Source organism: Caretta caretta, chromosome 3 (assembly GCF_965140235.1).
Source record: "Caretta caretta isolate rCarCar2 chromosome 3, rCarCar1.hap1, whole genome shotgun sequence".
Classification (NCBI taxonomy): domain Eukaryota; kingdom Metazoa; phylum Chordata; order Testudines; family Cheloniidae; genus Caretta; species Caretta caretta.
This window is the reverse complement of record NC_134208.1, coordinates 211,314,422-211,339,233: the sequence shown is the minus strand read 5'-3', so window position 1 is coordinate 211,339,233 and position 24,812 is coordinate 211,314,422. Positions and strand designations below refer to the sequence as shown.

The following is a 24,812-nucleotide window of genomic DNA, read 5'->3' as shown; positions in this document are numbered from 1 at the left end:
AACAGAAAAGTGTTCTTCAGGAAATAGCTTTAAAACAACATACAAATTTACAGACAATATACAATACAAATGAGCATTAATGTTAGCAGCTGTCAAAAAATTACCATATTGCCAGAACAAAGAGCAGAGAGAGAAACATTTGAGTTAAGAAATACAAAAACCTAATCCAAATTACACTGAATATTGTGTGTGCTGGCATTACAAATTCCACTCTTCATCCTTCAATGGAAAAGACAGGCTGTCTTTGAATGTTTTTCTAACTCCATTATCACACTCTGTTGTGAGGAATACAATTCACACATCAATCATTAATACTATTTTAAATTGGCATAGCACTTCGATTTTAATGCTAAAAAAAATTAGATCAAACTAAACTGCAAAAGTTATATGCCCAGACAACAACCCTACTGTAACTGATTTAGTTTTTCATACTGTTGGGTCATCAACTGTAATTGAATTTCCATCTATCAGGCTACTGAAAATAAATAGCTGATAGCACAATTATGTTAACACTGTTTCAATATTCACCAGACAAAAGAATGGAGATAGGGTTGGTGCCAAACATCCCCAGCTTCTCTCTTTTTGCCTTACAGGTGTCTCTGCATATCAGAGAGCTCTGACTGCAAATCTGCCCTCTCCTTCCACAGCCCCACCTTTTGATGTTTGGAGGTGGCTCTCTCATCCAGTCAAACAGAAAGTTAATCAGCCCCATTAGACCAGTAAAAAGCTGACATTCCTGAAGCCAAGAGACAGGTATTTGGGGGGGGGGGACAATAATTGGGTGGTCATGGATGAGAGAGTGCAGGCATATTGAGCTTTTCTGACTTCCCCATAATAATCACAAGTTCCCCATGTTGGAGATTCTGTTCTTATAATGACAGGTTTCAGAGTAACAGCCGTGTTAGTCTGTTTTCGCAAAAAGAAAAGGAGGACTTGTGGCACCTTAGAGACTAACCAATTTATTTGAGCATGAGCTTTCGTGAGCTACAGAAAGCTCATGCTCAAATAAATTGGTTAGTCTCTAAGGTGCCACAAGTACTCCTTTTCTTTTTGTTCTTATAATGGGGATTGAATGCTTCTCAGGGCCCCCCCCCCCCCCCGCCCTGCCCTGACAGCATCAGAGTGTTCAGCAGACCTCCCCAGGGATAGGAGCTATACTTCTACGCTTTGCCATTTATATGGACATGAAATGGAACCAATTGTACTGCTCCCCATCCCCCAGGTGTGGTTCTGCAGGGTTAGCCAGATGAACCTAACCTTTCCCCTAGGCCAGTGGTTCCCAAACTTTAACAACCTGTGAACCCCTTTCACTGAAATGTCAAATCTCGCAAACCCCCTCCTAAAAATGAATATTTCCAGGGATTTTCTCCTTTACCTGAGTATAAATTATAAAAGCAGTGATCTTGGAAATATAAAATTTGTTTTTATGACATGCTTATTACACACTATTATTATTACAGTATTTTTATTTATGAAAATGGCAACACGCTTCCAAGATCTCACTTTCGTAGCTTGTATCACTTTGAATAAGCCTGTTATAAGACAAGGCTCCTAGGTTTCATCAAGGAGTATCAGCTGTGAAACAGCAGGAAGGTGTTTAAGAAGCCAACTCAAAGAGTTCCTCCTACACGAGCATTCAGGTCTTGAGCAGTCCAGGCAAACAGCGCACGTTACACCCAAAGCTTAAACTTGTTCTTCATAACTTTACAAACAATACTAGCTGCCTAGTTAATTTTAAAAACAGCAAAAAATATCCACCTCCATTTCTTATAAGGAGTCTTGAAGTTCAAATCTCCTCAGTGTGAGAGAGAGAGATGCTTGCTTTGATCTGCTTAGCTCTTGGAAGTCCAGGGGCTCCGTGCTGCTGGCCCCATGCTGCCTGGGGTCCCTAGGTTCAGCTCTGTCTGCCATTAGGGAATTTTTTCCCAGGAACCCCCTGTAACATTTTGCAAACCCCCAGGGGTTCATGAACCCCAGTTTGGGAACAACTGCCCTAGGCTAAAGCATGGTTTCATTCACATTAGCCTGATGTCCTGAGGGGGCTTTTCAAGCATGCTAAGCTAACTCGATTCATAGAATATCAGGGTTGGAAGGGACCTCAGGAGGCCATCTAGTCCAACCCCCTGCTCAAAGCAGGACCAATCCCCAACTAAATCATCCCAGCCAGGGCTTGTCAAGCCTGATCTTAAAAATATCTAAGGAAGGAAATTCCACCACCTCCCTAGGTAACGCATTCCAGTGTTTCACCACCCTCCTAGTGAAAAAGTTTTTCCTAATATCCAACCTAAACCTCCCTCACTGCAACTTGAGACCATTACTCCTCGTTCTGTCATCAGCTACCACTGAGAACAGTCTAGATCCATCCTCTTTAGAACCCCCTTTCAGGTAGTTGAAAGCAGCTATCAAATCCCCCCTCATTCTTCTCTTCCGCAGACTAAACAATCCCAGTTCCCTCAGCCTCTCCTCATAAGTCATGTGTTCCAGTCCCCTAATCACTTTTGTTGCCCTCCACTGGCTGGACTCTTTCCATCTTTTCCACATCCTTTAGCTACTGCAGTTGAAAACCATTCTGCCTTTCCATGCAGGGCCCTGGAGTCATGTTAAACCAGTCCAGCAGCGGGTGGGTGTACCTGCCTGCTGTGAGTTTTGTGAGAGCTTAAGAATCCACAAATGTGCTGCTACACTTTGCCTTGTCTCAGGCAAGGACCCAAACCTGTGGATAGCAATAGAGCTCACAAAAGCTTATGCTCAAATAAATTTGTTAGTCTCAAAGGTGCCACAAGTCCTCCTTTTCTTAATGAGAATTGTGCCACTGACTTCAGTAGGAACAGGATGGACATAGTGAGCATTCGTGATCACACAAAATGTTAAGTCCCCAGAATAATCTCCTTTATACAATTTTGATAAGACCCAAGAAAAACTGCTGCAACTGACTATTGCTGAGCTCATACCGCATTTCTCATGCTGGGTTTCTTTTCTGGATTTCTTGGTGTCTTTTGGTTTTCTTTGGTTTCTCTCTCAGATGTCTAGATTTCCTTGTATGATTTCTAGATTACTAAATTTCTGTATTTTTATATTTGTGGGTATTTCTATATTTCTTAGCAACTGAGTTTTCTCTTCTGCATTTCACAACAACAAAAACGATCTTCTCTGAAGGTGCAAACCTCAAAGTACTCAGTTCAGCCCATAGTTTAAGACGCTCCTAGATTCCTTTGCTCACCCTAAAGTTTGTGACGAACACTTTCTGCTACCTCCCCTTGGCTCGGAGACTCTGTACAGTTCTGCCCAGGCCTTTGTCACCTCCTGTCTGAACTACGGCAATGCCCTACAGCGGGGCATGAAGCCAGCAGGGAGGCCCCGCCAGGGAGGAATGGAGCCTCTCAGGACTTCAGCTAGAGGGGCCACTGCACCCACTTCCCAGCGGTCCCCCGCGCGCTGGGCCCCCCGCCCATGGGCTCTGGAGTCCAGGTCCAGGTGCGAGACCCCGATCCTGAGAGTTACTGGGCCTCCGCCCTGCGGCTGCCGTCTAGGGCCGCAGAGCCGAGTCCCGGGCCGCTCGGGACCTGGGCCTGGTAGCTGCAGGGGAGTGGGTGAAGCTCGGGGAGGGGGGCAGCTTGGCGCCTCTGGCCCCGGGGCTGCTGCAGCACAAGGGGGGCAGGAACCAGGTGGAGGGGGCAGGGGCGGGGGCAGGAACCAGGTGGAGGGGGGTGGGGCAGGATCCCAGGGCCCCAGAGAGCCCCTCCCCCTCTCCCTGGGAGCCAGGGGCCCAGAGCGCAGCCCCGCCCTACAATCCCCGCCCCCAAAGAGAGCCCGGGGGCGGGGACTGAGCCTGCCCCGCCCCCTCGCCCAATGAGAGCCCGGGGGCGGGGCAGAGCGTGCCTCCGCCCGCGCCGTCTTCCTTCGGCAACCTGCGGGGGTCACGTGATTGAGCCGGCGGCTGCGAGAGTCACGTGGAAGCAGGTTAACCGTCCTCTGTGCGCGGCTGGTGGGGTCCTGATGCAAGGCCCCCAAGGAGGGCTGTCCGGCCCACTGCCTGTAGCCCTCGTGCGGGCACTGTCAGGGGAGGAGGCGGGCCGCTGTTTAACCCGTTTGTCTTTCCCCGGTCGCCGGCACAGTTCGCTGCCACGCACATCCGCTTCCCCCCCGCCGAGGTGCCTCTCCCGTCAGGCCCTGGGTGGGCCACTGCGTACGGCGGCCGAGCCGGGCGCGAGCCGGGCGGGAGATGGCGGCGAGCTGGCTGTGTGGCTCCGGGGGCCTGAGAGCTGTGTGGAGAGGTGAGGCCCCTCGGGCCGCGCCTGGCGGGGGGGCAGCGGCTCCGGCCCGGCGTCGCCCGCACAGGCCGCCCGAGCGCGGAGCCGGTGTCGGTGCGGGGCTCGGGGACCGGGCCCGCCTGGGCGCTGCCCTGCGGGGTGTGGGTGGCCCGGGCCGAGCGCGGCCGGCGGCGGCCTGTCCCCAGCGGCTGCGGGGCGGACCCTGCCCGGATCCTGCTCCCGCGCGGGGCCGCTTGGCGGGGAGTGCAACGGGCCCGCCGTGTGCGGGACCGCGGCTGGGTGCGCTGCGCTTCGCCCGCCCCGCCCTGCCCTGGTGCCCCCGCCCCGCCTGCCCGGTGCCCCCGCCCCGCCTGCCCACCTGCCATGCCCTCCCTCTGCCCCAGCTCTGCCCACCTTAGTGCCCCCGCCCTGTGCCCCCGCCCCGCCTGCCCGCCTGCCATGCCCTCCCTCTGCCCCAGCTCTGCCCACCTTAGTGCCCCCGCCCTGTGCCCCAGCCCTGCCCGCCCACCTGCCATGCCCTCCCTCTGCCCCAGCTCTGCCCACCTTAGTGCCCCCGCCCTGTGCCCCCGCCCCGCCTGCCCGGTGCCCCTGCCCGCCTGCCATGCCCTCCCTCTGCCCCAGCTCTGCCCACCTTAGTGCCCCAGCCCTGCCCGCCCACCTGCCATGCCCTCCCTCTGCCCCAGCTCTGCCCACCTTAGTGCCCCCGCCCTGTGCCCCCGCCCCGCCTGCCCACCTGCCATGCCCTCCCTCTGCCCCAGCTCTGCCCACCTTAGTGCCCCCGCCCCGCCCGCCCGCCTGCCATGCCCTCCCTCTGCCCCAGCTCTGCCCACCTTAGTGCCCCCGCCCGCCCGCCTGCCATGCCCTCCCTCTGCCCCAGCTCTGCCCACCTTAGTGCCCCCGCCCTGTGCCCCAGCCCTGCCCGCCCACCTGCCATGCCCTCCCTCTGCCCCAGCTCTGCCCACCTTTGTGCCCCCGCCCTGCCCGCCCACCTGCCATGCCCTCCCTCTGCCCCAGCTCTGCCCACCTTAGTGCCCCCGCCCTGTGCCCCAGCCCTGCCCGCCCACCTGCCATGCCCTCCCTCTGCCCCAGCTCTGCCCACCTTTGTGCCCCCGCCCTGCCCGCCCACCTGCCATGCCCTCCCTCTGCCCCAGCTCTGCCCACCTTAGTGCCCCCGCCCTGTGCCCCCGCCCCGCCTGCCTGCCTGCCATGCCCTCCCTCTGCCCCAGCTCTGCCCACCTTAGTGCCCCCGCCCTGTGCCCCCGCCTGCCCGCCTGCCATGCCCTCCCTCTGCCCCAGCTCTGCCCACCTTAGTGCCCCCGCCCTGTGCCCCAGCCCTGCCCGCCCACCTGCCATGTCCTCCCTCTGCCCCAGCTCTGCCCTCCTTAGTGCCCCCGCCCTGTGCCCCAGCCCTGCCCGCCCACCTGCCATGCCCTCCCTCTGCCCCAGCTCTGCCCACCTTAGTGCCCCCGCCCTGTGCCCCAGCCCTGCCCGCCCACCTGCCATGCCCTCCCTCTGCCCCAGCTCTGCCCACCTTTGTGCCCCCGCCCTGCCCGCCCACCTGCCATGCCCTCCCTCTGCCCCAGCTCTGCCCACCTTAGTGCCCCCGCCCTGTGCCCCAGCCCTGCCCGCCCACCTGCCATGCCCTCCCTCTGCCCCAGCTCTGCCCACCTTAGTGCCCCCGCCCTGTGCCCCCGCCCCGCCTGCCCGCCTGCCATGCCCTCCCTCTGCCCCAGCTCTGCCCACCTTAGTGCCCCCGCCCTGTGCCCCCGCCCCGCCTGCCCGCCTGCCATGCCCTCCCTCTGCCCCAGCTCTGCCCACCTTAGTGCCCCCGCCCTGTGCCCCCGCCCCGCCTGCCTGCCTGCCATGCCCTCCCTCTGCCCCAGCTCTGCCCACCTTAGTGCCCCCGCCCTGTGCCCCCGCCTGCCCGCCTGCCATGCCCTCCCTCTGCCCCAGCTCTGCCCACCTTAGTGCCCCCGCCCTGTGCCCCAGCCCTGCCCGCCCACCTGCCATGTCCTCCCTCTGCCCCAGCTCTGCCCACCTTTGTGCCCCCGCCCTGCCCGCCCACCTGCCATGCCCTCCCTCTGCCCCAGCTCTGCCCACCTTAGTGCCCCCGCCCTGTGCCCCAGCCCTGCCCGCCCACCTGCCATGCCCTCCCTCTGCCCCAGCTCTGCCCACCTTTGTGCCCCCGCCCTGCCCGCCCACCTGCCATGCCCTCCCTCTGCCCCAGCTCTGCCCACCTTAGTGCCCCCGCCCTGTGCCCCCGCCCCGCCTGCCCGGTGCCCCTGCCCACCTGCCATGCCCTCCCTCTGCCCCAGCTCTGCCCACCTTAGTGCCCCAGCCCTGTGCCACCGCCCCGCCTGCCCGCCCACCTGCCATGCCCTCCCTCTGCCCCAGCTCTGCCCACCTTAGTGCCCCCGCCCCACCTGCCATGCCCTCCCTCTGCCCCAGCTCTGCCCACCTTAGTGCCCCAGCCCTGCCCGCCCACCTGCCATGCCCTCCCTCTGCCCCAGCTCTGCCCACCTTAGTGCCCCCGCCCCGCCTGCCCACCTGCCATGCCCTCCCTCTGCCCCAGCTCTGCCCACCTTACTGCCCCCGCCCTGCCCGCCCACCTGCCATGCCCTCCCTCTGCCCCAGCTCTGCCCACCTTAGTGCCCCCGCCCTGTGCCCCCGCCCCTCCTGCCCACCTGCCATGCCCTCCCTCTGCCCCAGCTCTGCCCACCTTAGTGCCCCTGCCCTGTGCCCTAGTGCCCCTGCCCTGTCCGCTCTAATGCCCCAGCCCTGCTCGCCCATTCCACGGCTCTGTGCCCCAGCCGTGCCCGCCTGCCCTGCCTGCCTGCCTGCCCCCCAGCCCTGCCCTCCCTAGTGCCCACCTGCCCTGTGCCCCAGCCCTGCCTTGCCTGCCATGCCTGCCCGCCCTAGTGCCCTGCCCTCCTGCCCACCCTAGTGCCAGCCTGTTCCCCTGCTGTAGTGCCCCAGCCCTGCCCACCCTCGTGCCCCCTGTGCCCCAGCTCTGCTCTCCTTCCCATCTGCGCCCCAGCCCTGCCTGCCTGTTCCCCAGCTCTGCGCCGCAGCTCTGTTCTCCTGCCCGCCTGCCTCCCTAGTCCTGCCCGCCTGTGCCCCAGCCCTGTTCTTCTGTCTGTCTGCTCCCCAACCCTGCACCCCGCCAGCCTGCGCCCCAGCCCTGCCCCCCAGCACAGTGCCAGCCTGCTCCCCAACCCTGCCTGCCTGCGCCCCAGCGGTGCCGGCCTGTGCCACAGTGCCCCCCTGTGCCACAGCAGTGCCCGCCTTCGCCCCAGCACTGCGCCCACAGTGTGCCTGCACTGCCCACCTGCGGCCCAGTACTGTGCCCGCCTGTGCTCCAGCTTAGGTTGGTGTGCACTCCAGAGCTTTCCAGACTTGCACTGTTTGAGTGACCAACATAGAGAAGTGCCCGCCACTGTTTTAATTCGGTCCTGTGTTTTTACCTGCTTTCTCAGCCTTTCATAACTGGGGCTGAAATGCTTGAGTCCTGATGCTGGAAGTAATGCATACAGGTGGAGCGCCTTTGACTGCTATGGCACGCTGTACATGTGCACCCTGCCTTGAAGGATCAGCTCCTTAGGCTTCATCCGTGTTTCATTACGAGGCTGAGGAGACATCGTCTGTACTTGGGGAAAAAAAAATTTTTTTCTATGAATTTAATTCATGCATCTTAACCTTTGAAACTTCAAATTTAGTCATAAAGGAATCCTTTCAAAGAACAGTGATCCAGAACCTGCAGTGAATTCCATGTGGGCAAAAGGGTCCGCCTGCACTGATCTCAGTAGAGAATCAAGGCCTTGGCTAATCCTGAAAGGAAATTGGTGTGATATGCTAGTTACTATAGTCTAAGGCCTGGTGTACACTACAGCATTAGGTCAACGTAAGGCAGCTGCTTTAGTGTGGAGACAAAGACAAAAATGTCTTCACCCAGCACCCAGAGAAGACTGTGAGGAAGAGAAAGCAGAAACATAGGCATAGTTTGACTGCTATATTTGGGGGGGGCAACGTGTGGGCACACATGCACGCACACGCACACACATGTGCACACTGAAGCCTGTTCCCTTGGCTCCCTCACTGCAACTTGAGACCATTAGTCCTTGTTCTGTCACTTGCTACCACTGAGAACAGTCTAGAGCCATCCTCTTTGGAACCCCCTTTCAGGTAGCTGAAAGTAGCTATCAAATCCCCCCTCATTCTTCTCTTCTGCAGACTAAACAATCCCAGTTCCCTCAGCCTCTCCTCATAAGTCATAGGCTCCAACCCCCTAATCGTTTTTGTTGCCCTCCACCAGACTCTTTCCAATTTTTCCACATCCTTCTTGTAGTGTGGGGCCCAAAACTGGACACAGTAAGATGGGGCTTCACCAATGCCGAATAGAGGAGAATGATCACATCCCACGATCTGCTGGCAATGCTCCTACTTATACAATCCAAAATGCTGTTAGCTTTCTTGGCAACAAGGGCACACTGTTGACTCATATCCAGCTTCTCGTCCACTGTAACCTTTAGGTCCTTTTCTGCAGAACTGCTGCCGAGCCATTCGGTCCCTAGTCTGTAGCAGTGCATGGGATTCTTCCGTCCTGAGTGCAGAACTCTGCACTTGTCCTTGTTGAACCTCATCCGATTTCTTTTGTGCCAATCCTCTAATTTGTATCTACTTAGTATCTTAAAGGAATGCCTGTTAACATTCTTTATTTCGATTTTTATCTAGAGTTCTACTACATGAAAGTTAATACATGTACATTTTGTGGGGAAAAGGTTGCACCCTTTTGCATAGTGATAAGTACTGCCAGACACTGAGACTAAGGCTATGCCTATGCTACCACTGATGTCGGGATAATTTACATCGCTCAGGGGTGTGAATAAGCCACCTCCCTGAGCAACATAAGTTACACCTACCTAAGCACCGGTGTGGACAGCGCTTTGTCAGCAGGAGAGCTTCTCCCACTGACAGCTGCTGCCGCTCATTGGGGGTGGATTAATTAAATTGACGGGAGAGCTCTCTCCCATCAGCTTAAAGTGGCTACACTAGAGATCTTACAGCAGCACAGCTGCATTGGTGCAGCTGCGCTGCTGAAAGCTCTCTAGAGTAGCCCTAGCCCTAGCTGAATCCTAAAAGCCAAATAAAGAGGGGAAACACCCAAGAAAGCATTATCAAAGCTATTTTTAAACAGTGTTTCGATTTGTTGTTGTTCTTTGAAAGGGAGAGCCTTGAGGGGAGGCTCCAGCACACCTTTCTCTCTGGCGTCCCGCTTTGGACTCAGAAAGCTGTGCAACCAGTGGGTACTTTCCTGCCTTTCTGAGAGTGCTTCCTCCCCCTCTTCAAAGGCAAAGTAAAGTTTTCAACTAGTTTGGCTACAGCCATAGTTCTTTGGAAGCTTCCAACAAAATGAAACAAGGCTGTTAGTGAATTGCTGCTCTTTCTTCCTCAGAACTGTGTACAATAAAGTAATGCCAATCCTGTAGCGAAGCTGGAAATGATCTCAAATCCACCAGGGGACTTGCAATCAGGCCAATTGTGTTTCCTTCGTTGGGGCAAACCTTCCCCCTCATCTGGTCACACTGGGTTGCTCATCCATTTGTAGGAACAGACCTCTTCCTTAGAGGTGGTCTGGGAAGGCTGAATGGCTTCAGCTGCCTCCTAGATCTGCTGATTAATGCTTGCCTCCTCATTGTGGAGCTTAAGGGTTTTCTGACCTGACCATCCTACTGTCCCCTTGAGGCCCCACACAAGTGGTGTACCCTGTCACATGCTTGTGTTTTAAACTTGCATTTCCTAAGGAGAAGGCAAATTGCTCAAGTTTCCTCATAAAAGTTCACGTTCTTAATTAAAAGGAAGAGTTTGTACCAGTGGGCTTCAAAGCTTCACATTCATTGAGCACTTGTGACTTTCTGGAGGGTATGAGATGATGTAAAAAACTGCAAGTTATTGTGAAATAACTGCACAGTTGTGGATAACTGCACTGGGCGTTACTTTGGGACTTCAGTGCTTAGTGTATTCTTTGTGTTCAAAACACAGTGTGCGTCTTGGTTTCTGTGCAGATGAAATATGGTAGATATTTTCAAAATAACTATGTTGGAATTTGATCAGCACATTAACTTCTTGAACACTGGAGTTATTTCAGACTGGAGTTTTCCATTCAGAACCCTGGAATAACACCTAGCCAATTTTAACTAAGCAATAAAAATCTTGATAGCTCTTTGAAAAATAAATCTTACCAATGGAGATCGTGCTGCTTAAACCAGCTTCATGCAGTCTTTCTTCTTACAAGGACAGACTTTGTTAAGAATGGTTTTCTGTATTTAATTTGTGTAGAAAATAATTACAGCAGCAGAGGGGATTATTAAACTGCTGCTGACTCTAAAAATTAATTAGTGCTCAGATTCTGCAGAATACCACATTCCATAGTGAAATAAATTTCCTGAATGTTGAGTACATTTGCTCTCAAGAATATATTGAGATTCTAGTTAGAATGGAAAGCGATTTACAGCCTGCAGACATTACATAATCCTTATGACCAAATTCCTGGATCCTAAGTATTAAACAGATATACTGTTAAAGTAAAGGCCGATATTACATAGCTCAGGGGTTATCAAACTTTTTCTTTCTCAGGATCCCGCAACATGCTATAAAAATTCCACAGCCCGCCTGTCCCACAGCAACTGTTCTTCTGCGTATCCAGTAGCTCTCTGGTGTATTTGGCGGACCCCCTGAAATCTGCTTATGGCCCCCTGTGGGGGCCCTGGACCCCCTGGTTGAGAGCTGCTGCCGTAGCTTATAAGGAAGTGGGTGTGGAGGTACAACAGCCTTTCATCAGAAAGACAGCTTGTGTTACAAAGCGGATTCTTGTGGCTGTCACTTTGCATAAATAATAGTTATTTTCTGTATGTTTTCCCTTATCCAGATCAGAATATTTTTATTCATCTTTAATTTCACTCATGTTTGTACATATCTTGAGACTAGATTTTCAGCCACTGCTGTTACTTTTGGGGGAGAAAAATTGAATAGCAGTGCTTTTTTTAAGGTCATTTTTAGCCTGGAATGCTTTTTCTACTGAGGAATCATGGTGCATAAGGGTTTGTCTTCACTGCATTGTTAGCCTGACCCATACAAGATTTTCCCATAACCTGATTCCCGTCCACACATAAAAGTCTGTAGCTCAAGTTAAGTGATGCTTTAAGCTCGAGTTAGCCAGCCCATAAGGGGGTATGGGTTGAAGCGGAAGTGCTGCTGACACTGAAGTTTACAGTGCACTGCGGATGCAGCAACTTGAGTTACAATTCATCAGCTGCTAATACAAACTCTGTGGGTATGTCTACACAGCATAAGAATATAAGAATGGCCATACTGGGTCAGACTAGTGGTCCATCTAGCCCAATTATCTTGTCTTCCAACAGTGGCCAGTGCCAGATGCTCTATAGGGAACGAACAGGACAGAGCAACTATCTAGTGATCCATCCTCTGTCATCCAGTCCCAGCATCTGGCAGTCAGAGGCTTAGGGATACCCAGAGCATGGGGTTACCTCCCTGACTATCTTGGCTAATAGCCGCTGATGCACCTGTCCTCCAGGAATGTATCTAATTCTTTTTTTGAATTCAGTTATAGTTTTGGCCCTCACAACATCCCCTGACGAATTACACTGGTTGACTCTGTGTTGTGTGAAGAAGTACTTCCTTTCATTTGTTTTAAACCTGCTGCCTATTAATTTCATTGGGTGACTCCTTGTTCTTGTGTTATGTGAAAGGACAAATAACACGTCCTTATTCATTTTCTCCATCCTTTTCAAGATTGTACAGACCTCTGTCATATTTCCCCTTAGTCATCTCTTTTCCAGGCTGAACAGTCCCAGTCCTTTTAATCTCTCCTCATGCGGAAACTGTTCCATGCTCCTAATCAATCATTTTTGTTGCCCTTCTCTGTACCTTTTCCAATTCTACTATATCTTTTTTGAGTTGGGGTGACCAGAACTGCACACTATTTAAGATATGGGAGTAGTATGGGTTTATATAGTGGCATTTTGATATCTACTGTTTTATCTGTCCCTTTTTTTACTGATTGCCAACGTTCTGTTGGCTTTTTTGACTGCCACTGCACATTGAGTGGATGTTTTCAGAGAATTATCCACAATGACTCCAAGATCTTTCTTGAGTGGTAACAGCTAATGTAGACCCCATCATTTTGTGTGCATAGTTGGGATTATGTTTTCCAATGTGCATCACTTTGCATTTATAAACACTGAATTTCATCGGCCATTTTGTTGCCCAGTCACCCAGTTTTGTGAGATCCCTTTGTAACTCTTCACGGTCAGCTTTGGATTTAACTGTCTTGAGTAAATTTGTATCAGCTGCAAACATTGCCACCTCACTATTTACTCCCTTTTCCAGAACATTTATGAATATGTTGAACAGTACTGGTCCCAGTACACATCCTTGGGGGACCTCACTATTTACCTCGCTCCATTGTGAAAACTGACCATTTATTCCTACCCTTTGTTTCCTAACTTTTAACAAGTTACTGATCCAGGAGAGGACCTTTCCTCTTATCCCATAACAGATTACTTTGCTTAAGAGCCTTTGGTGTGAGGGACCTTGTCAAAGGCTTTCTGAAGGTCCAAGTACACTGATCCACTGGATCATCCTTGGCCACATGTTTGTTGACACTCACTCCCCCCCCTCCCCCCAAAAAGAATTTTAATAGATTGATGAGGCATGATTTCCCTTTACAAAAGTCACGTTGACTCTTCCCCAACATATTGTGTTCATCTGTGTCTGATAATTCTGTTATTTACTGTAGTTTCAAACTGTTGGCATGATACTGAAATTAGGTATACTGGCCTGTAATTGCCAGGATCCCCTCTGGAGCCTGTTTTAAAAATTGGCATCACATTAGCTGTCCTCCAGTCATCTGGTACAGAGGCTGATTTAAGTGATAGGTTATGTACTGCACTTTGTAGTTCTGCAATTTCATATTTGAGTTCCTTCATAGCTCTTGGGCGAATACCATGTGGTTCTGGTGACTTATTACTGTTTAATGTATCAATTTGTTCCAAAACCTCCACTGTTGACAACTCATTCTGGGACAGAGCCTCAGATTTGTCACCTAAAAAGAATGGCTCAGGTGTGGGAGTTTCCTTCACATCCTCTATATCAGTGAAGACCAATACCAAGAATTCATTTAGCTTCTCTGCAATGGCCTTGTCTTCCTTGAGTGCTCCTTTAGCATCTCTGTTTTCCAGAGGCTTCATTGATTGGTTGGCAGGCTTCCTGCTTCGGATGTACGTAAAAAAACTTTTTTTGTGAGTTTTTGTGTCTTTTGCTAGTTGCTCTTCAAATTCTCCTTTGGGCTGCCTATTTATGCTGTTACACTTGACTTGTCAGAGTTTATGCTCCTTTCTGTTTACCTCACTAGGATGTTACTTACAATTTGTAAAGGATATCTTTTTGACTCTGCCTCTTTTTATTCTGTTGTTCAGCCTTGGTGGCATTTTTTGTTGTTGGGTTTTTTTGGTCCTCTCTCTACTTTTTTTTATTTTGGGTATACATTTAATTTGAGTCTCTGTTACGGTGTTTTTAAAGTTTCCATGCGGCTAGCAGGCATTTCACTTTTGTAACTGTTCCTTTCTGTTTCACTAGCTTCCTCATTTTTGTGTAGTTCCCCTTTTTTGAAGTTGAATGTGTTACGAATTACACCTGGTAGGACACGCACACAAATGCTGCGAATTACACCTGGTAGGACACGCACAGTTCGAATCTAGGCTGAGGCACATAAACAAAGTCTACAACTGCAGAGTTCCCAAAAGACATTAACTTTATTATGCTCAAGCGTGGTGCCCCCCCCTGCTAGCCAGGAGGGGACCCTGAATACAGATTATACAAAGGTTATATACTTTTTAGCAAAGCATGTTGCCCTCATGCATCGGAAACCTTAGCCAATAAACAAACCCTTGTCTTATCTACCACCTATCCCTGCTTGGTGCATTCCTTGTGCTATACCAGTATGTTAATTACACAGCATGGTCTTAAAGCCATGCATCAGTAACCTTTATTATCAGCATGGGAGGCCTCACATCAAGGCCAAGAGACAGGGAGTTAGAGACTGACAAAAACCAGATACTGGGAGTCAAGGCAGGCTGGAGACAAGGAGGAGGATTTTCACAGGGATTCAGTATCTAAGGATCACTCCTCCTGGTGTATGATGTGCTGGCATTTCAACAATGGTGGGCCCCAAACCAAAATGGAGTCACATGTGCTAACGTTTCCTTAACAAATGCTACTGTGGTGGACTTCTTTGGTATCCCACCCCCAGGAATGTTAAATTTGATTACATTATGGTTTCTATTACTGAGCAGTTCAGCTATATTCACCTGTTGCACCAGATCCTGTGCTAAATCAAAAGTTACCTCTCCCCTTGTGGGTTCCAGGACTCACTGCTCCAAAAAGCCGTTATTAATGGTATCTAGAAATTTTATCTCTGCCTCCTGTCCTGAGGTGACATGTTCCCAGTCAACATGGGGATATTTTGATCCTGTATTATTGTTGTTTTTTATTTTTGTAGCCTCTCTAATCTCTGTGAGCATTTGACAGTCACCATCCTGGTCAGGTGATCGGTAGTACATTCTTAGTGCTCTGCCCTTACTATTCAAGAATGGAATTGCTATCCATAGAGATTCTATGGTACCGTTTGATTCATTTAAGATATTTAGTATATTTGACTTTATGCTTTCTTTCCCGTAGTGCCACTCCCTCACCAGCACAACTGCTCTGTCATTGCTATATATTTTGTACCCTGACATTACTATGTCCCGTTGATTATCATTGTTCCACCAAGGTTCTGTGAAACTTTTTAGACCAATATCTTCATTTGATAGGAGGCACTCAAATTCTCCCATCTTAGTATTTAGACTTCTAGCATTTGTATACAAGCACTTATAAAATGTGTCAATATTTAGTAAGTGCTTGTATACTAATACTAGAAATCTAAATACTACCATGGGTGAATTTAAGTGCCTGGCAGGATGCTTCCCAGTGCCAGTAAACTTACATGCACTATTCTGCTTGAGGAAGTGGCCTAAAAACAGCAGAGTGGTCGCGGTACCTTGGGCTAGCCACACGAGAACATGGCAAGGTGGGATCATGCACAGGTGGCTAGCCTGAGCCACTGCAGCCATATTTGCTGTGTTTAGCACCCTAGCACAAGCAGAGCTAGCACGTGTCTGCCTGCCCACACTGGGAACACGAAGCCTAGAATTGTTTCGTTGTGTGGTCACTTTCGCTCACTAGGCTAGTTCCAGTGGACTAACAAGCGCAGGGCTTTATTTTTTTGTCAAGTTCCACATTTCCTAGTCAAGGTCCAGACTCCAGAGACACATTATTCACACTGCAGTAACAGTAGTGATGATGATAAGTAAATAAAAAGATTTCACGGTCTGTTCAAAAGCATCTGGCAGTCTGGCTTTAGCCCCTGATCTAGCGAATACTAACTTGCACTAACTGTTGCTGTGAAGACAGGCCTTAAGATTAGTGCACAACCTTAGCTGCTGTATATTATGTTTACAATCTAGAAGTATGCAGTGACTGCATGTTTTTTGGCTTTTTTTATTATAGAGCAGAAAACCCATCAAGTATGCATTCCTTTCTGCTCTGACTTGTTCTCTGCTGGTTAAAAGCAAAGTGTTGCTTTCTTGACATGTGTCTCCTTTGTCTCAAGAGAGCCAGGGTCCCAATTAAATGCGGAATAGCTTATGACTATGTGTAGGAAATGCTTTAGTCTGAAAGAATTTTAAAAAAAAATAAATCCGGACATAGGTGCTGCCCTTTTGAAAAGTTACAGGGAGTAGTGTGTACGACATGGCAACTAATGTATATATCTGCATTTCAAAATGTTTTTATATAGAGATGTGACTTTCCAAACTGTTTCCCCTCCACAAATATTTTTCCTGTTTTGTCTCTGCTTTTTAAAAGGTCTGTTCTCTCGGTGGGAGTATGTGCACAGCAGTGTGTGGGTATATTAAATACCAGCATTCAGAGATTCAGAACATGGGAATGATGCTTTTCTGCTGTATCCTCCTCTGTTCCACTGCAGTTCAGAGACCAAAATATTCTGAATATTGTCATCAAAGCCACTTTGGGTCCCTGGATACCTAATTTTGATTTTCAACTCAAGGCCAGAATTCTCTAGATGTAAGGGCTTGTCTACGTTTACAGTGCTGCATCGGCGCAGCTGTGCCGCTGTAGCACTTGATGCAGATACTACCTATGTTGACAGGAGAAGGCCAGCCGTCCACATAGTACTGTCTGCACCAGGGGTTAAGTTGGTATAACTACGTTGCTCAGGGGGGTGGATTTTCTGGAGCGACTTAGTTATACTGACATAAGTTCCTAGTGTGCACCAGGCTTAGTTATCATAAATTTGACCCTGGTAGCTAGCTGCCTCTGTACGAAGCATTCGGGGGTGAAATCATGTCCACATTCAAGACAATAAGAGTTTTGACATTGATTTCAGGGGAGCCAGAATTTCACCCAAGATGCTTAGAAAGTGCTGCTGGGGGTAGGGAGGGCCAGAAATAGTACCTTCTCTCCCCTGGCAGCTGGCTCCCGATCACCAGGCCTCCTGAGACCAATCGGACTTCTCCCATGTCCAGCTTCCTTTTATTGCTATGATGCCAGTGTTCATCTGGTTTCTTTTCTTCTCTCTTTTGAGGCTTGACTGACTTTCTACTCATCTGCATCCTCCTGCTCTCATCCTAGCTGAATTCAGTTTCCATATTGATCACCCATCTGGTTCCACTGCCTGCTCCTTTCCCTTGCTAATCTAGTTTTTGAGATTCGTTTTTGGGCTACTTCCCCTGTTCACTTTTAATCCTTCTTGAACTGTTTTTTGTTTGTTTGTTTTTAACCAAACACTGTTATTCCCTGATCTCATTGTCTTTGCATTCACTTTCTTTGACTACCATGAGCCCTTTAGCGTTAGCATGAAGCAGACTGTTATTTCGCGTGTGGAATTTTCTTTTTAATAGATTTAAAATCTACAAAAGCAAAGAAACATAGCAGGGACATATTTGCTAATGAATGTGCTTCCTTTGCTCTTCTGTGATTTGTTTTCAAATGAATGCTTTTCATTTTTCTTGCTGTGCTCTACAGTGCAGTGTCATATTGTATAATCATGATCATTTTGATCCATGAAGGACACTTACAACCAAACTAATTAAGATGCAAATGACCAGTACCACACAACAGCTTATTCACTCTGATACGCAATCTAAGAACAAAATCTAGCCCCAAATGTCTGTGCTGCCCTAGATCCCAAAGGCTGTTTTTTAATCTATTGATTGGACATCCCTCTGAGTGCGACTAAACATAAAATACTCTTGATTGTGTTCCCACAAACTGTCCAAATAAGGCAGCTTTTTTGCAGAAGTGAAAAATCGGAGTTTACTTAAATGCTGATCATCATTTCTACTGAGGAATTTTTTTTATCAGTAGAGAATGTGCTCAGGTATATGGAAAGCTCATTATTACTGAATTGGAAGAACTGTAAAGTTTGGAGAAGAATTAATTGTTCTATTGGTGAAGTAGTACTTGAGATGTGACAAGATTCATAAACGAAGTAAGAGGGCAGGATGGTACTGCAAACCATTTTGAAATGATTTTATTGATAGCAGTTTACAGCTGTGGAAGATTTAGGAGTGTAACAAGGGAAATTAGAAATATTACAACATAATATGAAATGAAATTAGTTTGTAGATTAAATGACTAACTTTTTAAAAGTAATCTTTCTCATTTGCATGAGACTCAAAGATAAAATAAATCATTTATATAATTGCCATGAGCAGTTGTCCTAAGATGAATTGTTCATCTAATGTAGATTTACTGCTTGCCATTTTCAAAAAAAAAGGGGGGGGAAAGAAGCAGCAGCTTAAAATACAAAACTTTAGACCAGACGTAGGGGCTTTTGTTTAGTTCAGGTTCTAGTAAACAGATTATTTAATTGAATATTATCTTTACATACCCAACACACCTATTAACTGAGTAGGACTTTGGAATGTGTAAGGAATGCAGGATTTGAATGTTAGCCAATATATCTTGTGTGCGTTTCATATTATGCTTAATGGGTTATTTTAATACGTTTGACTTACACTGGATTCCCTAATGACTTAAACAGGATTTTAAGAATAAACAGGTCACTTTTCTATTGCTATTATTTTTTTAGCATCTATTTGTGGGCAACTTTTTATTTTGCAGAAATTTACAGGAGCTCAGAATATTTTCATAAAGGACTTTTTAGCAATCAAACAAATTTTCCTCAGAGATAACTTATTTTCGTTTAAAGAAGACTTAAAGTAACATATTAATTTATATAAAATATTAAGGAATTTTTTTAAAAATCTGCTGCTGATACAGGGCCCAGTTAAATTAATAAATTGTCAGTTGTCTAGGTGAATTAATTACCCTAACTTTGAGAAATGGACCACTAGATCAGTAGTATTGGAAGATAATAGTATATGGCAATGATCAATGCTTATTTTGTACTTTTAAAATCTAGTAGGAAAGATTGAATTTAAGAATCCAATTTCTTTATGAGAAAGTAGTTTGTTTTGGATTTAGTTCATTAATGAATAGCTACATTTGAATGGTCTCTTTCAAGGTCAGTACACTGTGTCCCCATTTTTATTTTAGTTTCTTCAGAATGCATACTGTTTTGGTGTATGTGGTTTATTTTAGAAAGAAAGAATAGCAAATTCAAATGACCCAGGTCAGCTCAAATTTAAAGAAACGTAACCCCATGCTAGTGTGTAAATAAAAATATGCTCAACTTCCATTACTTTGGGCAAAAGCCTGAGAAAACAAAACTTATCCTGTATCCTGAAGGGTCAGCAGACTTAGAAAGTGAATTCAAGTCATATAGCTTCCTTTGAAAAAGCTCTGCCCCCTAGACCAGACATTCACATCTAGGGGCTCTGGGTGAAGTCCTGCAAGTCTGTTTGGCGGATGCTCTATAGGCATAGCCCTGTAGTGTCGATGTAGCACACAGCGACAGAAAGGGTTTTTCCTGTCCATGTAGGAGCACCACCTCCCCAGACAACGTTAGTTACGGCAACGGAAGCACTTTTCCATTGACATGGCTGCATCTCTACTGGGGGTTATGTCAGTCAGAAATGTGGGGGTTTTCACTCCCCTGACGGATGTAGCTATCGATGTATCTGTGGACTAAGCCAGAGAGGTAGAGTAGATCAGATGCTGTCAGTTGCTGTATGGCACAGTCTCTTGTACCTAGGACCCAAACAATGTTGGGCTTTAAAAATCAGTACCAGCACCTTGACTTGCAGCTAAAACCGAAAAAGGAGGCCAGAGCACTCCTTGGATACTGATTTAATATTCTCCCTGTAGCTAGCACAATTAATAAAACAGCTGCTGTATTCTGCATCAGCTGCACCTCCTGAGCAATATTCAAGATATGACCCCTTGTGCAGTGCATTGCATTCATCCAGTCTGCAGGTGACAAGGATGTGAATAATTGGCTAGGTCTGCATGAGAAAGAAATGGTCACCTTTGTACCAAATGTAGGGGGGAGGCATTTTTGGCCACTTGAGCTACGGGTGGATCTGGAAGCACAACCAAAATTGACAAAAGGTGGGAAGGGCCTTTCAGTTATGGGGAGACATTCTCCTGCCAGATTTTCTAAATGTTCCCTCTCAACCTGTGTTGTGATATGTAACCTATAGGATTCCTTACTAAACTGTGATATGATCCTCATTAACGCTTTAGGTGGGCATTAGAATAGCATTTTTCAATGGGCTGACTTTGTCTTCATATTTTCTTTAGAGGGTGCCTATATCTTGGAATGTGTTTATTATTTACCATTGTCATATACCTGATGGATTGAGAATATCACTCCTTTTCTAGAGGCTGTTTGTAATCTCTGCCAGTGATATGGAAGAAGTCCTCTGCTGATTATTTTTAAACATATCGATGTGTGTTGTGTGGTACCTATCTTTACTCTCCCTTCTCCCCAAGTACCTCACCTCATGCAGTCCAGGGACAGAAGGTGGAAGCCTGCTGAGATAGTTGTGGGTTTCTTAAAGAAATCAACCTTTTAAAATCTTTATGGCTGATACTTTCCACCTGAAAATAAAAATATCTTCACAATTTTGCATCTTCCTCCACAGGCTGTCTCTTGTTACCAGTGAATAGGAGTGGCTGTCGCTATACAAACCTGGCATGGGCTCTACAGACACGTTGTTACATTTCTGCTCCATGTAGCGTGACAATTCAACAATGCAGGCAAAGCAGCTTTTTCAACAAATGTAAGTCTTGAAAAAAGACCACATTTTTATAACACGAGCAGTTTGTCTAATTCTCTTCTGTTTTTTATACTGACTCTGTCAACATGAAAATCCCATTTTGTATTAACATTTTGCATCTACAATAGTTACAAACATCAACTAAGATTACTACAGCTGAAAAACTAATGGGAGACGGGGAAAAAAAATTTTTTTTCTTCTTCTCCATTTACTTTGTACATTGGACAGTGCCTTATTCATAGGGTCAGTTTAATAGCTTTCCCAGTGTAGTCAGAGTCCAGTCCAACTCCCAGTGAAGTCTTTGGATTTTTTTAATCAATTAGAAAAAAAAAAGGGTGACAATATCCATCTAACCATCTGCCCAGCTACAATATTAGACCCCAACCCTGCAAAGACGTGCACATGTGCTTAACTGAATAGTTCCACTGGAGCCAACAGAGCTGCTTGCAGGGCATTAAGTTTATCTTGCACATGTGTTTGCAGGATCAGGTTTTAAGTAACTGATTGGCTTATCTCCATTCTTCTAATTTATACACACTTCTGCTAGTAAAATGATGTATTTATTTTAAACTGTTTAAAGTGAATTAATATGATAAAGATGTAGCATAACAAGCTATTACAGTGTGATTATTTTGTGAATTAGATATGTTCTTAGTTTCCTACATATTGATTCCATACAAATCCAAGATTAGATGTTTTCTAGGATAGAATGTTTTTCACTAGCAGCTATTTCAGTCTTTAGGTGACTGGATTTAAAAAAAAAAAACACTGCTTTTATGACAGCTTATTGTTTGACTCTGTACGTTCTGAGACAAAATGAACTTTGACTGTTTTTAAAAAACAATTAAACTAATTAATATCTGGTAAGAGAGAATCTCCTCCAGAATTTAAGCATATAACTCCCTCAGGCATCAGATGAAATGGAAGCTGTTGGGTGCATCTGATAGCCAGCAGCCAAAGTTGCAGTCATTCCTACAGCCCAGCTGGCTGCATAAAATATGGGGGGTAGCTACATGTGTTGGTGTTGCATGAGGTGCCGGAAGTCTGGTGGTTCAGTAAAAAATGGTGAATTGAGTTTTTAAGTTGGCCCTGTCAGTTTGTAAGACCCTTAATGGTGTAGGCCCTGGGTATATTGCAGACTGTCTCCTTTTGCCTCTTCCAGAGGCTTGCCTGCATATTAGGGATGCTTTTGCTGCTACTTATTATCATCGGGCTTTCAGTAGCATGCCTTGCTGTGATGAACTTTAGGGTTTGAAACTTCCTCTCCTTTCATATTCATCCTAACCTATCTCTCCTCTCTTTTAAAATGTCCCTAAAATCTTTTTTCTGAAAAAGAAAGTAGATGGCTGCTGATCCTGTAGTTCTCTCCCTCAAAATCTTTTTGCCGCTTCCTCTTTAGAAGACTTCCTTGATTAGCTTAATCAAAAGATCTTCAACATTCAAATTGATTGTGCTTTGTACATTTAACATTGTACAGTGCCCAAGTCCTTTGGCAGTTCAGGTGTATTAGAAATAATATTTAAAATGTAAATATGAACACTTTTTATATAATTAAACACAATTTTCAAGTGAAATGTCAACCAAAATGACTGTCAGTGCTGTTCTGTCTCATCATTAAAGGGTTACTTCTCTCACTACATATTTTTAAAAACATGAACATCCTAGTAGGAAGATCATCTGTACCTCCAGACTGACCTTTAAAAATTGTAATTCCATTTAAGAAAGAGGAATTGCAATTATCTTAGCTTGAAGTCCAAACCCAGACAGCTGGCTACCCCTTTCTGATCATACAGCATTTAGGGTTTTTCTTCCTGTCCACTGGCACATCTCAGTGAGTTTATGATAAGGTAATTTTAAAAGCTGTGTTGTGTTGTCCCAAGTTTTGCCTTTCCCCCTTGGAAAGCAGTTAGGTCTAATTTTCAAATGTGCCTAGTGATTGTGCTTGCCCAGCTTGAGACATTCTGGAAGTGTCTGATTTTCAGAAAGTGCTGAACCTCTGCCCTCTGGAAAGCAGGGCCCTTTACAGTATCTTATGTTTGGCACCCAAAATTTGAGCCACTTTAGATCAGTTTTCAGAGTAGCAGCCGTGTTAGTCTGCATTCGCAAAAAGAAAAGGAGCACTTGTGGCACCTTAAAGACTAACAAATTTATTTGAGCATAAGCTTTGGTGAGCTACAGCATGAAGTGAGCTTATGCTCAAATAAATTTGTTAGTCTCTAAGGTGCCACAAGTACTCCTTTTCTTTTTACTCTAGATCAGCAGTCCCTATATATAGTACATCATGGCTACTGGGATGTAGGTCAGTGCAAGGCACTCAACAGTCTGTGGTTTCCTCCTGTACTGTGGGTTGACTATGTGGATTCTGAGCTTAGGTTACCACCATCCTGTCCGTCAATGAATAGAATCTCTTTAGGGGGATGTTTGTAATCCTTTGCAACAATTTATTTTCATACCCTTAGACATCAGTATGAATCAGAGTCAGAAGTTGCCTGTAGCTATCACGCTCATTACTAAAATATAGACTTGTAGGTACAAAACTGAGTCTCTTTATTCAAAACAGAAAGAGAATTGTCTCAACAAAGTTTTAATAAATATTCCTTATGGGCCAAAATCTGTGGGCTTTATATGTCAGAGTTCAAAGATAGTAACCCTTTCAAAGCCTTTGTTGTTGGTGCCATCTGGATACCCAATGGAAATTATTAATTGAACACAATTTGCTTTTATAATAATTATAAGGCATAGTCTAGCCATTCTTGGAGCACAGTTCTGGCAACAATGAGGAGAAAGCCTGGCCCAGTGATTAGAAACCAAGACAAGGTATCAGGAGTACAAACTGCTGTCTGACCTTAAACAAGCCACTTACCTTCTCTCTGCCTCAGTTTTCTCATCTGTAAAAGGAAGGGAAATAATTTTCACCTACTACACGGGGGTATTTTGTGATGCTCAGTTAATTGTAAAGTGCTTTCAGATCTTTAGGTGAAAAGAGCTACAGAAATTCAAAACATGATAGTAATTTAAGTATGAAAGCTGAAGTTGATTATATGCGAGGAAGAAATTCAAAATTTTGTCAGGCTGCACAGAAAGCAGATCTTTCAGAAATAAGGTTGCTTGGTAGGGTCCCAATTCTGTACGTTATTACAATGCGCGGGCAGACCCTCTTGCACCCACATGGAGCTCTGCTGATCTCAACCGAGCTTCTGCTACAGAGAACATGATCCAGTTGGTCATCACACATACACATTCTGGAACAGCCCAGAGACCCCAAACACTCTGAATGCATACACAAGCTTACAGAAAAATCTTTGACATACATCAATAAAAGCTCAGCCTGGTAAATTCCGGGGGACACTTCCCCCTGTCAGCTCTTCATAACAGAAAAGAGTGATATTTAACAGCTGCAAGCAAATGCATTCCTATATTATAGTCCATGAAGAAAATTCTACAACTGAATTGTGATCTCATACCTTGTATGTTCTTTAACAAGTCACAATTCTAATATGACTGAGAATTGGTTTAAAGACCATAGGGCTTGAGCTGATGCAGCTATAGGCAGCAAAGACAAGTAACTGCAGCCTGAACACTAAAACTACTTGGCAATACGCCCAGAGAGAATATCTCTCTGTTATCCAGAATTATATCTGTGCAGAGTGACTTCAACCCCAATCAGCCATACCCCTTCAGTTGCTTCAGCAAACACATCTTCCACAACATCTCCTTGTGTAGCAAAGTATAATGCTGTAGTGAGCACTCATGTATAACTGGGCTACATAAAGAATAGACTTTTCTGTTTGTATATAAAATTATTGCCCTGTCATCCTTAGGGGGGATATGGGAAAGGGGAAAACGTAAAACTTTTCATTATTAAAGTATACCACTCTCCTAGGCTATATAATACATGAGAAAGATGGCCACCTCCCTGGTTTCTAAATCAAGTGGGAATAAATCAGCCCAATCGCTGGTTCAGGAGGCTGTGCTAACTAAAAGGAATTTTATTTGGCATTTAGGTTCTTTCTAGAAACATCAGTTCACGTATCTACATTTTTATTAGATTATACTCTAAATATCTCCTTTTCATCCAGATGAGCTTTCTTTGGGCTAATTATTTTATTTGTGTCTGACCCAACTTAATAAGGAACAGAATCTGGGAAAATAGTAATCATTCCTTTCCATATTAAAAGTGGAAAGTTGTTTTGAGAACAGAGCATGTGTACTCCTGATG

The 24,812-nt window shown here is 46.7% G+C and overlaps 1 protein-coding gene across 1 annotated transcript in view; it reads left to right on the top strand.

Moving 5' to 3' along the window:
• The first annotated feature begins 3,999 nt into the window (after positions 1–3,999).
• The window catches only part of MRPS5 (mitochondrial ribosomal protein S5), a 95,724-nt gene continuing 74,911 nt past the window's right edge, over positions 4,000–24,812 (top strand). The window contains exons 1-2 of the mRNA XM_048842224.2: positions 4,000–4,274; positions 20,459–20,596. Of these exons, the coding sequence (XP_048698181.2) occupies positions 4,223–4,274; positions 20,459–20,596 (190 nt within the window). The 5' untranslated portion in view covers positions 4,000–4,222. The remainder of the gene's footprint in view (positions 4,275–20,458; positions 20,597–24,812) is intronic.